This window comes from Mixophyes fleayi, chromosome 4, assembly GCF_038048845.1.
Source record: "Mixophyes fleayi isolate aMixFle1 chromosome 4, aMixFle1.hap1, whole genome shotgun sequence".
Classification (NCBI taxonomy): Eukaryota; Metazoa; Chordata; class Amphibia; order Anura; family Limnodynastidae; genus Mixophyes; species Mixophyes fleayi.
This window is the reverse complement of record NC_134405.1, coordinates 163,783,990-163,798,085: the sequence shown is the minus strand read 5'-3', so window position 1 is coordinate 163,798,085 and position 14,096 is coordinate 163,783,990. Positions and strand designations below refer to the sequence as shown.

Here is a 14,096-nt window from a genome sequence, read left to right as displayed (position 1 = left end):
CGTTAAATCAATAGGACTCACCATTAATACTTAGGCCTTCCTCCAACACCTACATTAAAGTAATAGTATTCCCATTTAATAAATAAACCTATTTCCCTTCCTCCAGACAGCCCCAGCAATAAATTAATAGCATTTACGTATGATAAATGTAAAAGATAAAGGCAGAAAAAGGAGCGCAAATAGCTGCTGATATAATGACAAACAAAGGAGAGAAAAACATAGATGAAAAGTGGCAATGTTTACACTCCTTTGCAATTGTGAGCAGTCCAGCACGTGTGTCCAGTAAACCTCTCCCTTAACCTCACTACCGCTTACCCTACCTCTCGATGTCTCCGTGAGGCCAGGAGGTGATGTGTCCAGGTTGTTCCTCCAGAGCTTAGCAGCGCACACATCTCCTGTATGTTTGCAACGATGTTTGTACAGCTTCTCTCGGCGGTGGTTCCTGTTACTATGATGTGCTGGATAGGTCAAAAAGATGCAGTCAGTTCAACGCGTTTCATCCACTGGGGACTTTGTCAAGAAATATAATAAATGTACCTATTTCCCGCAACCGTCACTGCCATTAAATAATTCATATTCACATTTAATAAATAGACCTCATGCCTTTCAAAATCAGCCCGCATTCAATTAATAGCCCCCAAACCACCCCATCTTAAATTAATAGTCCCCACTATAAAATTAAATTGCCCCACCATCACCCCACAAACAAAATAGCACCCATTACTTAGCCACCACCTACCACACACACATTACATTGCCTCAAGCGCGCTGTGCCAACACACACATTACTGTGCCCCTTCATCACCATGCTGTGCCTCCTTATGATCACACTGCGCCCTCCATGCTGCTTTTGCTCCCCCCTTCTCCTGGCACCCCTTCATCACCCTGTGCCATGCTGCTTTGGCCCCCCTTCACACTCTGCCATGCTGCTTTGGCCCCCCTTCACACTCTGCCATGCTGCCTTTGCCTCTTCTCACTCTTTGCCATGCTGCCTTTGCCATTCTGTCTTCTGTCTTTTCTCTTCTTGCTGACTCATTTCCACGCCTCTCCTCACCGGCGTGATGACGTCACACTCGGCATTCAGTGCGTACGGAGCAAAGAGGAGTCAGGGAGCGCCGCGTTCACGTGAGTATTTTTTTTTTTAAAGTTACCCGCTCCCCCCACCAACGAAGAGGGGAGTCATCCGGGTTGGGACTTACCGGGCGATAGCCCGGCCCCCCCGATGGCCCAGTCTGACCCTGGTCACTCTCCATTCTCTAGTGACATTGCTCAGTGCCATTGCTCACACAGAAAAGGGGTAACAGTGTTCTTGTCACTCTCCATTCTCTAGTGACATTGCTCAGTGCCATTGCTCACACAGAAACAGGGGTAGCAGTGTTCTTGTCACTCTCCAATCTCCAGTGCCATTGCTCAGTGCAATTGCTCATACAGAAACAGGAGGGGTAGCAGTGTTCTTGTCACTGGTTAAAAATTGAGTGTAAAAGACTAAATTAATGTTATTGAGGTTAATAATAATAATGTAGGAACAAAAAAGAGCCAAATTATGTGATTTTAGAAAAAAAAAAATAGGGATTTTAGAAAAAAAAATAGGGATCCAAAACCAAAACACGCGAGGGCTGTTTTGCCAAACCCAAAACTAAGACACAAAGTTCTTCCAGATCCAAAACCAAAACACGGGGGTCAGTGAACATCTTTAATTATGTTTGATCTTATTCCTGGTAATGAGTGCTGTAAATTGTTCTTTAACAGATATATAAATGAAAAAATATATAAAAATATTATTTTCCCTTGGATTTACTGTATATGTATTATTTTGCAAACAACTTAAGTATTTCTGTCCTGACCTAAATATTTATTACATTATTTTGACCCAACTACTTAGAAAACGGGACTGCTCTGTAATTGTTTTGGATTAAGGGTGCCTTGAAAAAATGATGGCGACCCTAAGGGTGCCTCGAACTGAGAAAGTTTGAGGACCACTGGTGTAAAGGGTAAAAGGGTAGCCTAGTGAGGTTAAGAGGGTGGTTGAGGAAAACCCTGAAGAGGTGGGTTTTCAGAGAATGCTTGAAGGTTTGAAGACTAGAGGAAAGTCTTATTGTGCGAGGGAGGGAATTCCACAAAGTGGGTGCAGCCCCAAAAAAAGTCCTGTAAGCAGGAATGGGAGCATGTGATGAGAGTGGAAGAAAGATGCAGATCTTGTGCAGAATGAAGGTGTCGAGATGGGAGATGTTTTGAAACAAGTGAGGAGATGTATGTTGGTGCAATTTTGTTGATGGCCTTGTATGTTAGTAGAAGACTTTTTTATTGGATTCGTTGAAAAACAGGCAGCCAATGTAGAGACTGACAGAGTGGCTCAGCAGAGGAAGAATGATTTGCAAGGAAAATCAATCTAGCCGCTGCGTGAAAAATAGATTGTAGGAATGAAAATCTGCTTTAGGGAAGACCAGTAAGGAGGGAATTGCAACAGTTGATGCAAGAGATGATGAGTGCATGAATTAAAGTTTTTGCAGTGTCTTTTGTGAGATATGTACGTATTCTGAAAATACCTTTTAGATGTATGTAACATGATATAAATATAGAGTTGATGTGGCGAACAAAAAATTGTCGTTAATCTAGGATTCTACCTAGACAGCGAGCTTGCGGGGTGGGATTTATGGTCATGTTGTCAATAGAAATGGCAGGCAGGAATCTTCTGTTGGCAGGTGGGAATATTATTAACTTTATTTTTAAAAGATTGAGTTTGAGTTGGCGAGAGTACATCCAAGATGAAATGATAGAACGACAGTCAGTAACACAAGGCAACGCAGATGGTGAGAGATCAGGAGACGTCAGATAAAATTGTGTATTATCTGCATAGAGATGATACTGAAATCCAAAGGAGCTTATTAGTTTTCCAAGAGAAGTGGTGTAGATAGAGAATAGCAGAGGACCTAGGACTGAGTTTTGTGGTACTCCAACTGATAGAGGAAGCTGAGCAGAGGTGGATCCAGAGAAATTAACACTGAAAGAGCGATTAGATAGGTAGGATGAGAATAAGGATAGGGCAGTGTCTTGAAGGCCTAGGGATTGTAGTGTTTGTGTGAGAAGAGAGTGGTTAACAGTGTCAAATACAGCAGAGAGATCCAGGAGAATTAGAATGAACCCTGAGACAATTGTTCCTTATTTAAAAAGTGTTTTCCTGTATTGTGCTGTGCTGTGGATATTGTTAGGGTTGGTAGTTGCACTTGATGGGACAGCAGTAAAGTGCTCACCTCCTGACATGACAAGATCTGCAGATCATTACTCCTCTGTCATTGAAGCTCACAACTCTGAGCAATGACAATTCTAGCAGTAAAGCCTGATGAAAGTTTTACAGTCCTAACGAAAAATTTTTTTTTAATGTAGACACAATAAAAAATGTATTGTGTTTAGAAGATCCTAAGCACTCAAGTTATTTTGATGTTTAAAGAAACAAGGATTGTTCCAAGATTTTAGACAAAGAAACACGCACAGACATAAAGATAAATTTAGTTTGATTTTCTTGGACACAGTAGTATAGTGAAATACATCATTTGAAACTCATTATTTAATGATTTCTTATGTATCCAAGATTCCAGCTTGAATGGCCTTATCATTAACAAAATGTTTCTTAACATGACAGCACATTTGTGTACTTATGGTAATACAAACAGTGTTTTATTTGACTTAGTTCTCAGAGGTGGTCAGGCACAGGGCAAATTGTAATCCTCTCACTGCTTTAAACACATAATCGCTGAGTTAGAAATGAACACATTTTTGCTTAAGTAGAACTATCCTAAAGACTGGTCTGGAAGTTGCTACCAAGGAATGAACTTGAGAGCACTGACATTAGAAGCATTAGACCTCTCTATCTTTGAAATACAGACCACATCTAACTTGATAAAATAGAAGACAAAATGCAACAATTTATTAAACATAACTTGAATGTCACCTCAAAGACTTCTCTTTAGAATCTATGTTGTTGTAGTACTTGGAATGTACTTTAGATCAGAAGTTAACAGCCTATATCTCTGCAGTATTCTACAACAGCAGCTTGTTTTTGTAGTTCCACAACAGGTTACCTGCCACTGGTCTAGATTATAATGTAATCCTTGCTATGTTAACGAATAAGTAGCATTTACTGAGAGCTGGTAGATGTACTTAAAGTTATTCTCTGTTAATTCTTTACATCTTGTTTTTTACAAGCTTTTGGAAAGAGGAGACATAGATGATTTTGGAAACGTCAATACTTCTACAATGAGAGAAAGTGAAGATGATGTGTCACAATTGCCACTAAGGGCTGTTCTTAAGGTATGGTACTCTGTCTAACATTTCACTACTCACATTCTACTAGAATGGAGAACTGTTATCTAATTTACCTCTGTCAGTGTATCATAGCTGCTTTTGCTTTGCTGTTCTTCAGTGTATAAATGAGGGAGAAGAGACACCGCTAAAGAGAATAGGGAGGATAGGAACACTGGGCATTCACATACATGAATAGAAATTATTTACATGTCGAATTATGAAGCTATTTTACATGCAGACTCTTGGAATTCCAACCATGTAAAACAAGTTGTGAAGAATGAGGACCATCTGCTCTGGGCAGGAGCTGTTAGGTCCTCCATCTGTTTGATTTACCTTTAAAACTGGTAAATATGAATGGCAACTTTTATGGTGTTCAGTAGGTGTTTCAATAGGGATCGTTTGTACGCTCCTTTTTCAGGTTATTCTGATGTATCAGTACAAATATGAGATTATGGGGAACTTGAAAACCTATAACTCATGATATATGTGATAGAACCTCTTGCCAATAAAGTTTTCACTTTGTCAACACGGAGTCGAAACTGTGGGGTACATCTTGTGTAGGAGTTCTGGGGTGTAGTACCATCTGGTGAATACAGTATAATTAGTATCTTAGATTTGTATGGATATAAATTGGCCTTTTGTGTGACAATAAAGATTTTGGACCATTGTTTGTTTTTCTGTCAGATAGCAAATAAAGTTTATTTCTTGAATATGAAACTAGACTCATGGTAGCTGAGGAAAATATATTCTATATAGAAATATAGTAATACTACAGTCACTCCCGATTCCATATCCTATATTTAAAAAGACCCAAGCCCTTTGAATATACATAGTTTAATTAGAGAGGGCATTAATTCAGTGCCTAATATTATCTGTAGAGAGGGCTGTTTACACTTGTTTTTAGTTCATTTAAGGTAGCCAATTTGCCATCTCTTGTTAACTTGAAGACTATAAATTGCTTCAGTGCAAACCAATACCCAAACTATGTATCAGACAGCATCAGTAAAAACATTGGAGTAACAGAAGTGTTATGTGAATCATTGGCAATGCCTTGAGATATGGTGTATGAGGTTTCTGGAACACAAGGGCCCACACACAACTTTAACTTTGCAAAACTTTAATCTGAAGCAACCAAGAATTTGTCTGTGGAATATCTAAGCCAATCTGTGTTCCGCACCAGGGCCAAGTCCATGTAGTTATACCACATATCCAGGACCACAACACTTTTTTTCTAGTCATCAATAGAAATTTGCTGAGACTTGGGGGTAAATATATCAAGCTGAGAGTTTCCAGACGGTTTGAAAAGTGGAGATGTTGTCTATAGCAACCAATCAAATTCTAGCTATCATTTATTTAGTGCATTCTACAAAATGATATTTAGAATCAGATTGATTGCTATAGGCAACATCTCAACTTTTCAAACCCGCTGAAAACTCTCAGCTTGATACATTTACCCCTTGGTGGTTTATTCATTCAAATTATATCTGGCCTCGAAGGCACTTATCCCAGAGCAGCTGGGATAAGTGTAAACAAAGGGAAATAAGGGCACAGGAAAATGTCATATCATATGTTCTCAAATATCATACCTGCAGGAGTCATGTTTGATATGAATGAAATGAAGGACAACTTATGACTTGTTGTTTGGAGGTAAAATCATCTTTGTAGGACATTCCGTTGAGATGTTAGGTCAGGGTAATGAAAACCTGACTTGAAAGGTGTTTGAAGAAAGGTCATAAACAACTAATTTGCATTTACACAGAATTTCTAGTTTTGACATCACAGTGGATGGAGGGCTGTAGGTAATGGCAGCATGTTTACAATGTCTTGTAACTCTAAGAAATGTGTAACTTTTTTGGGAGTCAATATGATATTGAGAAGTGTCCTTTTATTTCATGCTCTCCCAGCAAGACAGAAACTGTCTTTCTGTTGTTTTATTCCCTTTTTTTTTTTCTTTTTTTTTTTTTACAAGAAACTATTGTATTATACCTTATATGTCATTGTGTTACTTGTTTTTATGTTAAGCATTGTAGCTTTATTTTCCATATTAATTTATACTTCAGGTCTCTGTATTTATGAATTCACATGTCAGACTTAGCTTGGCTTTAGAACACTACATAGTTGAAATAGAACAGATCATTTGGTGTATGATAACTGAAAGTAAATAGTGATAGATTAGTTTAAAGGGAGAACCAAAGGCTTCCTTAGTAAGAGTGTCAGCTCTTCACAAAAATCCTTGGTGGTGGCATAATTGTTGAGGCAAAATGAGTGTGTGGTATAGACAGGGAACGTTTTAATCCTATTTTTACATGTGGGTACACTAGTACATAACGCCTCATTTTTTGCCTCCTCCATACAAAATATGCTAAATATTTCACACACAAACACAGTCATTGTCACGTGTAAAATCCATAATATCTTGTGCTTTAGTGAAAACAGGCTAAGAAGCGACTTGCACTGCTGGAGCTGTGTTTGTGCATTTTTGTAATGACTCTTTGTATGTTTAGTTTTGCTTTAACTGCAGCGTTAGATGGAATGATTTGTGCCATTAGCCTAGCGGGTACCGGAATTTCTGCCTTGGGCAGTTGGTTGAAGGATGGACAGCAGGATCAAGATGAATAGGATATCTGATAATAATACATACAGGGTCTCTCTAGTCCTGGAAATACAGAGGAAGAAGGAAAAGAAGACCAGAAATATAGAGGATTTTTCATTGAAGACCTAAGTCAGTGTACTGTAGTCTTCCACAGTCTTATCATAGTACAGCTATTGACCGGCAGTATATATCTACTGAAGTTATGTAGATACAATTAATCAGTCATTCAGCTAATGTGCTTCCTGCATAATGTAAACCTACATAGAATAATGGCTTCAGTTCTAAGCAAACAACTCAAAATTAATTGGTGCAGAAGTGAAAATTATTTTTGTATCTAGTATAAATAAAATATATATAAATATAAACATCAGTCTGCTCCAGTCTAGCTGTCTTGTGATAACACAAGAGAAATTATGTTTCATTAGCATTCTGACATGACAACCTTTAACTATATGCAGCACACTCCCATCAAGTTAATTCTAGATCTGTGTGAGATGTATTTCTGGTGTACAGTGTGTCATTGGATTGTTGTGTTGCCTCTATTAAATCTACCAAACACCTTGATGGTTGAAAAACCATAGCAATATATATATATGAGGAAGGGGATAAGTTCTCATAAAACCTGTTAGCTCAACCCCCTCCTCACATAACTGTGCAGGATAAAATGCATAGCGGGGAAGTTTTCCCCAAATAACACACCTGTGACATACCTTTTACCAAACCAAATAAAGACACGGACACCAAATTAAAGTTGGAATGAATGACGTTATTTATTAATCTTTAAACTAATAGGACTGTAAGGCGGACGAGAGCAGGGCAGTCAGGAACGCAAAACCAATAAAGGTGGAAAGGTCAGACCATAGTACCACCAACCCAGAATCATACCTTATCTATTGGCCTGTGCTAAAATCAAGTCCAACGGCAAGACTACGCCCCCTATTAACTCCGCCAGTATAAACCATACAATACTGGCCCAATGGTCCAACTGACAGGCGGACCAACCATAGATGACACCATAACCACAGAGGGGTAGTGACCTATGACAAGATCAACCGAGCACCATATGCACAGTTACCGACTGCACTGCTCTCCTAGTCTAACCCACTAACAACTCCAAATGTAGTAACAAACTTGCAGGGAGGGCGGGAGGAATCCGGAAGCAGGAAGAACTATACCCTGTCTGCACTGACTTATAACTGTGTATAAGTCCCAACCCCTTCCTGCTCCCATTGGCTGAAACTCCAGGAATCCACAGATAATAGGTTCTTTGGTAAGTCACTCACCCGCATGATTTTAACTGCGTTTAGTCTACTGGACACACTTCTCTTATGTCCTTTATATAGTCCTGTGAAACCTCTGCCAAGCCTAATGCTGCTAACTAAGCCATTGCTCCCAGACTTCATCTATTCGTTTGTTTGCTGTGGTCTCTTTGGTTTATCTGATTGCTGTATCATGCTTGGTGTATCTGATTGTTCTGCACCTGTTGCTGTGTGTGATTTACCTGCACAGCTGACAATAATAGGAACAAGACTGGAACTTGCCTGACTCCTCCTTCCAAACTTGACATTCAGAGGCGGATTGAAACTTTAAAGTGGCTTTGGAAAGTATTCTGAAAGTGGACTCAATAGGTTGACTGCTGGTGGGGGTGCGCTGTGCAGCCAGATATGGGAGTGATGAGCTTGTAAAGGGTGTAGCTATCGCTTTACACAGTGTTAGGCCCTTCTCCAACTACCAACCCTTCAAAATATACTTTCAACACTGTCAGAGAAAAATAAGCATGCGCACGGTATATCCCATATTGTATGTGGTACCAGCTGCGTGGCAATATAAATGCCCATATATGTATACAAAACAAAAAGAAATTTGTCAGCGCTTATCCTTTAAACTGCATATCTGTGTGTGTCTAGCAAAATGAAAACATGAGGTATTAGTTCATATTTTTATCAAAAGACTTAAGCCTGCATCCCAACGTCAAGGGTACCTCATTATATGCAGGTCCTACACTGACCTATATGCTTTAAACACTATTAAAATGCAGTTAAAATCAGATGCACTCACCTCCCAGGTATAGGGGCTTACATCTAGCAAAGGCTGGCTTGTGAGCCACACCCAAATGTGCCTTAAATAGGCTTAATGAACAGCTGCTTTGACAAAAAGGCAATATTTTGAAACAAAACCAGAGAAAAATAAGCCCGCGCTCGGTATATCCCACATTATATATGGTACCAGCTGCTTGGCAATAAGCCCGCGCTCAGTATATCCCATATTGTATGTGGTACCAGCCCATATATGTATACAAAACAAAAAGAAATTTGTCAGCGCTTAATGTGCCCACCATTATTACGTGTAAGGCACTCCCCCTTAAAGCAGACCAGCAAGTAGATGGTCATACCGCTCTGCATTTTGTTCAAAGTCCTGAGTGTGCGAGACAGTCCACAATCAAAACACTTCACAGACTGTTTATCTCTTACCTTGCAGCTTTACTTACCTGTTGGTGTCTTAACCACAGTTGCTGCTTGACCAGATCCTGGAATGTTGAGCCCTGTTTGCAAAACATAATTCGTATCTATTACTTTTCCAAAGTCGAGCAACTAATAAACATTCTAGCTCCACCCAGCCAGCTCCAACTAAATCAATATCATTCACATTTATCAAATAGATCCATTTCCCCTAATGGCCCCAGAGATTACATTACCAGTACCCCTATTAGATAACTAAATACCCTCACACACGCACACTACAGAAATTACCAATGCTCCTTACATAACAGCACTACCCCTAAACCCCGCAACATTACATTTAAAAGCCACTCACAACCCTGTAACCATTACACTATTGCCACCCCCTCTATAATCATATTACACTAATGCCACCCCATCCCTTTGTGCAAATTACACCAATGCCACCCCCCTCCCTGCACATTATGCCAATCCCATCCGTACCCCTCTCCCGGCATATTACACTAATGTCACCTCTCTTCTCTCACATTACACCAATGCAACCCCCACCTCTCTCAGCACATTAAACAAATAGGACCTCTCTTTGTGCACATTACACCAATGCCACCCCACCCCTTTTACCACACATTACACCAGTGCCACCCCACCCTCTACCCATAAATTACACTAATGCCATTGGGCCAGCCACCCTTAAGCTGACCAGTGCTGTGGTCGGCCACTATCCGGCCAGTGCCAGACCTGAACAGATAAAAATGTTAAAATAAAAACTGATTAAGCTGCCCCATGACATCATGGGGTCGCCGGCCTACTGGGAAAATTGCCAATGAGGCATTTGGCCAGTTCGTCGACAGTGCTCTCTAAACATATTGGGCCTGATCCTTTAAGGAATGTAAAGCAAAAAAATGAGTAACTTTGAACTTTAACAAAACCTTGTTGTAGTGGAGGAGGGGGTACGTGTAAAATGTGATGGCAGAATTATAATTGAGATAGAGCATGTCATAGGTCAACTTTTAATGATAGTGTAAAATAAAGCCAACAAGTATTTGCATCCTAGATGAAAACACAGCCAGTGTTTTCCTTATGTGCAAAATAATAAACTTATTTGCACCCCTTGCATTGTAACATGGTTTTGCCAAGGTGCAAAGTTGCTAATTTCCTTGCTTTACTTGCCTTAATGAATCAGGCCCATTATGGTTTTTTTCTAATACTTCTTTTGTGAAACTAAAAAGTACAATAAATACAGAAGGCCAATGCAGATGTCAGTTCAGTCGTGGAGTCAAAACTTGAAATGTTGAGTTGTGCTATATTGTCTAATACCCATTTTAATTTAACTCTTGGATTTTTTGTTCATCACCTTAGCCTCCAATAATTTATCTTACAAATGGTTTCTTAAAGCAAAACAAATTGTAATTTAAAGGACAACTGAACCAAAAATCTGTATTGTGATATATGAATCATGAAGTTGAAATTCATTGTTCAATTTGTATTCTTTGCACCAGGATATGATCATACTCACTGATCTAATACACCGTGTAAAGAGATATTGATATAGGACAAGAAGCTCAAATAATATAAGCAGAACATGTCAGTTATGCTTACTGTAATATAACTGTCAATGCCCCTATGTTTAATCCCAGCAACCTGCAGTCTGTTCAGAACATTTCCCTTTTTTATTATCATCTTTTATTTATAAGGTGCTGCAAAATGTTTGCAGCGCCATACCTGAAATTTACAGTAGTATATGATATGCAGCCACAACAATTCATATTACATTAATACACTATTACACTACTAATACACTATTAAGCCAAGCATTATTATACAAAGACCAGACATCTACTTGTTAACAGATTACACACAGATAACTTGGTAATGCAGATCAAGTTATTTACGGGACAGTGTGTAAGAGTGATAGTGATGTCCAACATGAACTAGGCCTGGGCTTAAGAAAACAGGGCTGGGGAAGCAGGCTTAATGGTACAAAGTGTGATGCAATAGTAGAAGGAGAATGTCCTGTTTACACCACTCAGTGGTACCATATCACCGTACATCTCCCTTTTGGTCAAAGGCAGCATTTTAATCTGGGACAAGTGTGACTTCTGTCTGCAGTACTGGAGACTGCCATCTTGGGTGAGACATTTGCTAAACATCCTGCTAAGTCTGAACACCTGATCTCATCCACCAATTAGCTGCCTCTGCAGAATATAAGAGTCTTTTCCTACACTCAGCAAATTGCCAGTGCAACACTTTCCTAGTTTCTGGTTCCACTCAACCACAGTTGCTGTTTGTTTGCTGCTTCATCCTGTGTGCTGTATACAGATCTCAACCATCAACCCTTCGTGTGAATTCAGCTTCATCCTGTTTGCTGCTTCTTTCTGCCTGCTGTGTACAGATTTTAACCATTTACCCTCTGAGTGAATTCAGCCTCATCCTGTTGCTAATACATGGACTTCAACCATTTACCCTCTGAGTGAGATTAGAGTCATCCTGTTTGCTGTTGTATGGATTTCAAACAATTAACCCTTTGTGTGAATTCAGCTTTATCTTGTTGCTGTTATATGGACTTTAAACCATTAACCCTTTGTGTGAATTCAGCTTAATATTGTTGTTGTTATATTGACTGCAAACCATTAACTCTTTGTGAAAATTCAGTTTCACAGTGCTTGCTGTGATATAAACCATTAACCCTTTGTGTGAATTCAGCTTCACTCCGCTTGCTGAAATAAAGACTTTGGCTACTTATTCCTCTTGTGGATTTGCCTTTGTTCTATCTGCTCGTGTACAGTTTCCACCTGTTACCTTCTGTGTGGATCCTCCTCTCATCAATCTATTCATGCCTCTCCTACTGGCTATCTGGGGTAGTAGGTTGTTGTTCTGAGTCATCCACTTTCTGGAGCCATCTCTGTGTCTTGGGGTACCGACTTCCAGTTCCAGGCCTACCTCAGTTTCTGACTTCTGAGTTGTCCAGGGCCAGCTCCAGGCTTATTCTGTTAAGGAGGGTGCCACCCCCTGTATAGTCTCTGCCCGAGTTCTGACTCTTACCAGTCCCAGTTGTGGTACTATATTCCTCTGAGTTTCTGAGTTCTTGGCGGTATTGAGTCTCCGGTCGTGGGATCAATTTCTCCCTGTTCCCACGTCCAGGTTCCAGTCCATCAGGTCCAGATTCCAGTTGTTTATTCCAATACGGTGTCCAGTCCAGCATTCCTTCTCCTAACGTCTGGTATAGAGGAATAGAGGTACCCCTATGAGCAAGACACTCATCTGGCCTTCCAGTTTCATATTGGGAAAATAATATGCGTTCCATTTGATTCTTATACCTGAAAAGAAACCAAAGCCATCCATAATGTGAAGTAGTATAATATCTGCAGGTCTGCCAAGAGGAATTCAGGGCCTTGGTGCAACAACTTCATGGGGCCCCCCTTATAGTTGAGCATGTAAATATTTTTGTGGCGGCGCAAAAGTCCTAATGGGTGTGTTCATACAATTGGGGGCGTGGCTATGCATCATTGGGAAGTAGCTAGCCAGTGAAAACCGCTAGGCCACCCTTCTACAGAAAGAAAACCTGGGCACAAAGGTGCAGTGCCCGCTCACCGGAGCGTGACATATGTCGCAGCACTCCTGACTTTCAGGACATCTAGCACCATAGTGTAGTATCATCATCATCATCTATTTTTATAGCACCACTAATTTTGCAGTGCTGTACAGAGAACTTATTCACATCAGTCCCTGCCCCTTTCGAGCTTACAATCTAAATCCCCTAACTTACACACACACAGACCGAGAGAGACTAAGGGCAATTTAATAGCAGCCAATTAACCTACTAGTATGTTTTTAGAGTGTGGGAGGAAACCGGAGCACCGGGAGGAAACCCACACAAACACAGGGAGAATATACAAACTCCACACAGATAAGGCCATCGTTGGGAATCAAACTCATGACCCCAGTGCTGTGAGGCAGAAGTGCTAGCCACTAAGCCACTGTGCTGCCGACATTGTGTACATAAAGAGTTCACAGTCTTGGCCTGCCCCTTACATTTGGCAGAACACTCACCAAAAATTGGGATTGTCCCACTAGAATCACAATATTTCACAGACTGTCCTGCTCTCCCCTACCTGTTCTTGTCACTTTCACCACCTGTGGCTGCAGTTTTCTTTAGTAGCGACTTGTCTAGATCATCCTGGAATGTTGGGGGCCCTATTTGGAAACATTTACATTTAGTGAATTCCAACCAGCCCCAGAGTTAAATCAGTAGCACCCACGAGTAATTAGACCTTCCTCCTGCTCCAACATTAAAATAATATTCCCATTTAATAAATAAACCTATTTCCCTCCCTGCAAACAGGACAGCAATAAATTAATAGTATTTACATTTCATAAATATACCTATTTCCTGCAACCATCACTGCCATTAAATAATTCATAGCCACATTTAATAAAGAGACCTCATTCTCCCCAAACTCACCCCCACATTCAATAGCCCCTAAACCATCCCATCTTAAATTAATAGTCCCCAATATTAAATTGCCCCACAAACAAATCAAAAACAAATTAAATCACCTCACAAACAATTGCACCCATTAATTAGCCACCACCTACCTCACATTACATTGCCACAAGCCCCCTGTGCCATCACACACATACACATTTTCCAAAAGCCCCCTGTGCCATCACACACACAGACATTACCACAAGCCCCCTGTGCCATCGCACACACATTACCACAAGCCCCCTGTGCCATCACA

The 14,096-nt window shown here is 40.3% G+C and overlaps 1 protein-coding gene across 2 annotated transcripts in view; it reads left to right on the top strand.

Annotated features, from left to right (window-relative positions):
- LOC142152283 (F-box and leucine-rich repeat protein 13-like) overlaps positions 1 to 14,096 on the top strand; it is an 83,680-nt gene that overhangs the window by 49,856 nt on the left and 19,728 nt on the right. The window contains exon 7 of one of the 2 annotated variants that reach the window (XM_075208755.1): positions 4,204 to 4,308. In XM_075208755.1, the coding sequence (XP_075064856.1) occupies positions 4,204 to 4,308 (105 nt within the window). Of the gene's footprint in view, positions 1 to 4,203; positions 4,958 to 14,096 lie in introns of those variants that run through there. The other variant, XM_075208754.1, reaches the window with a different exon arrangement.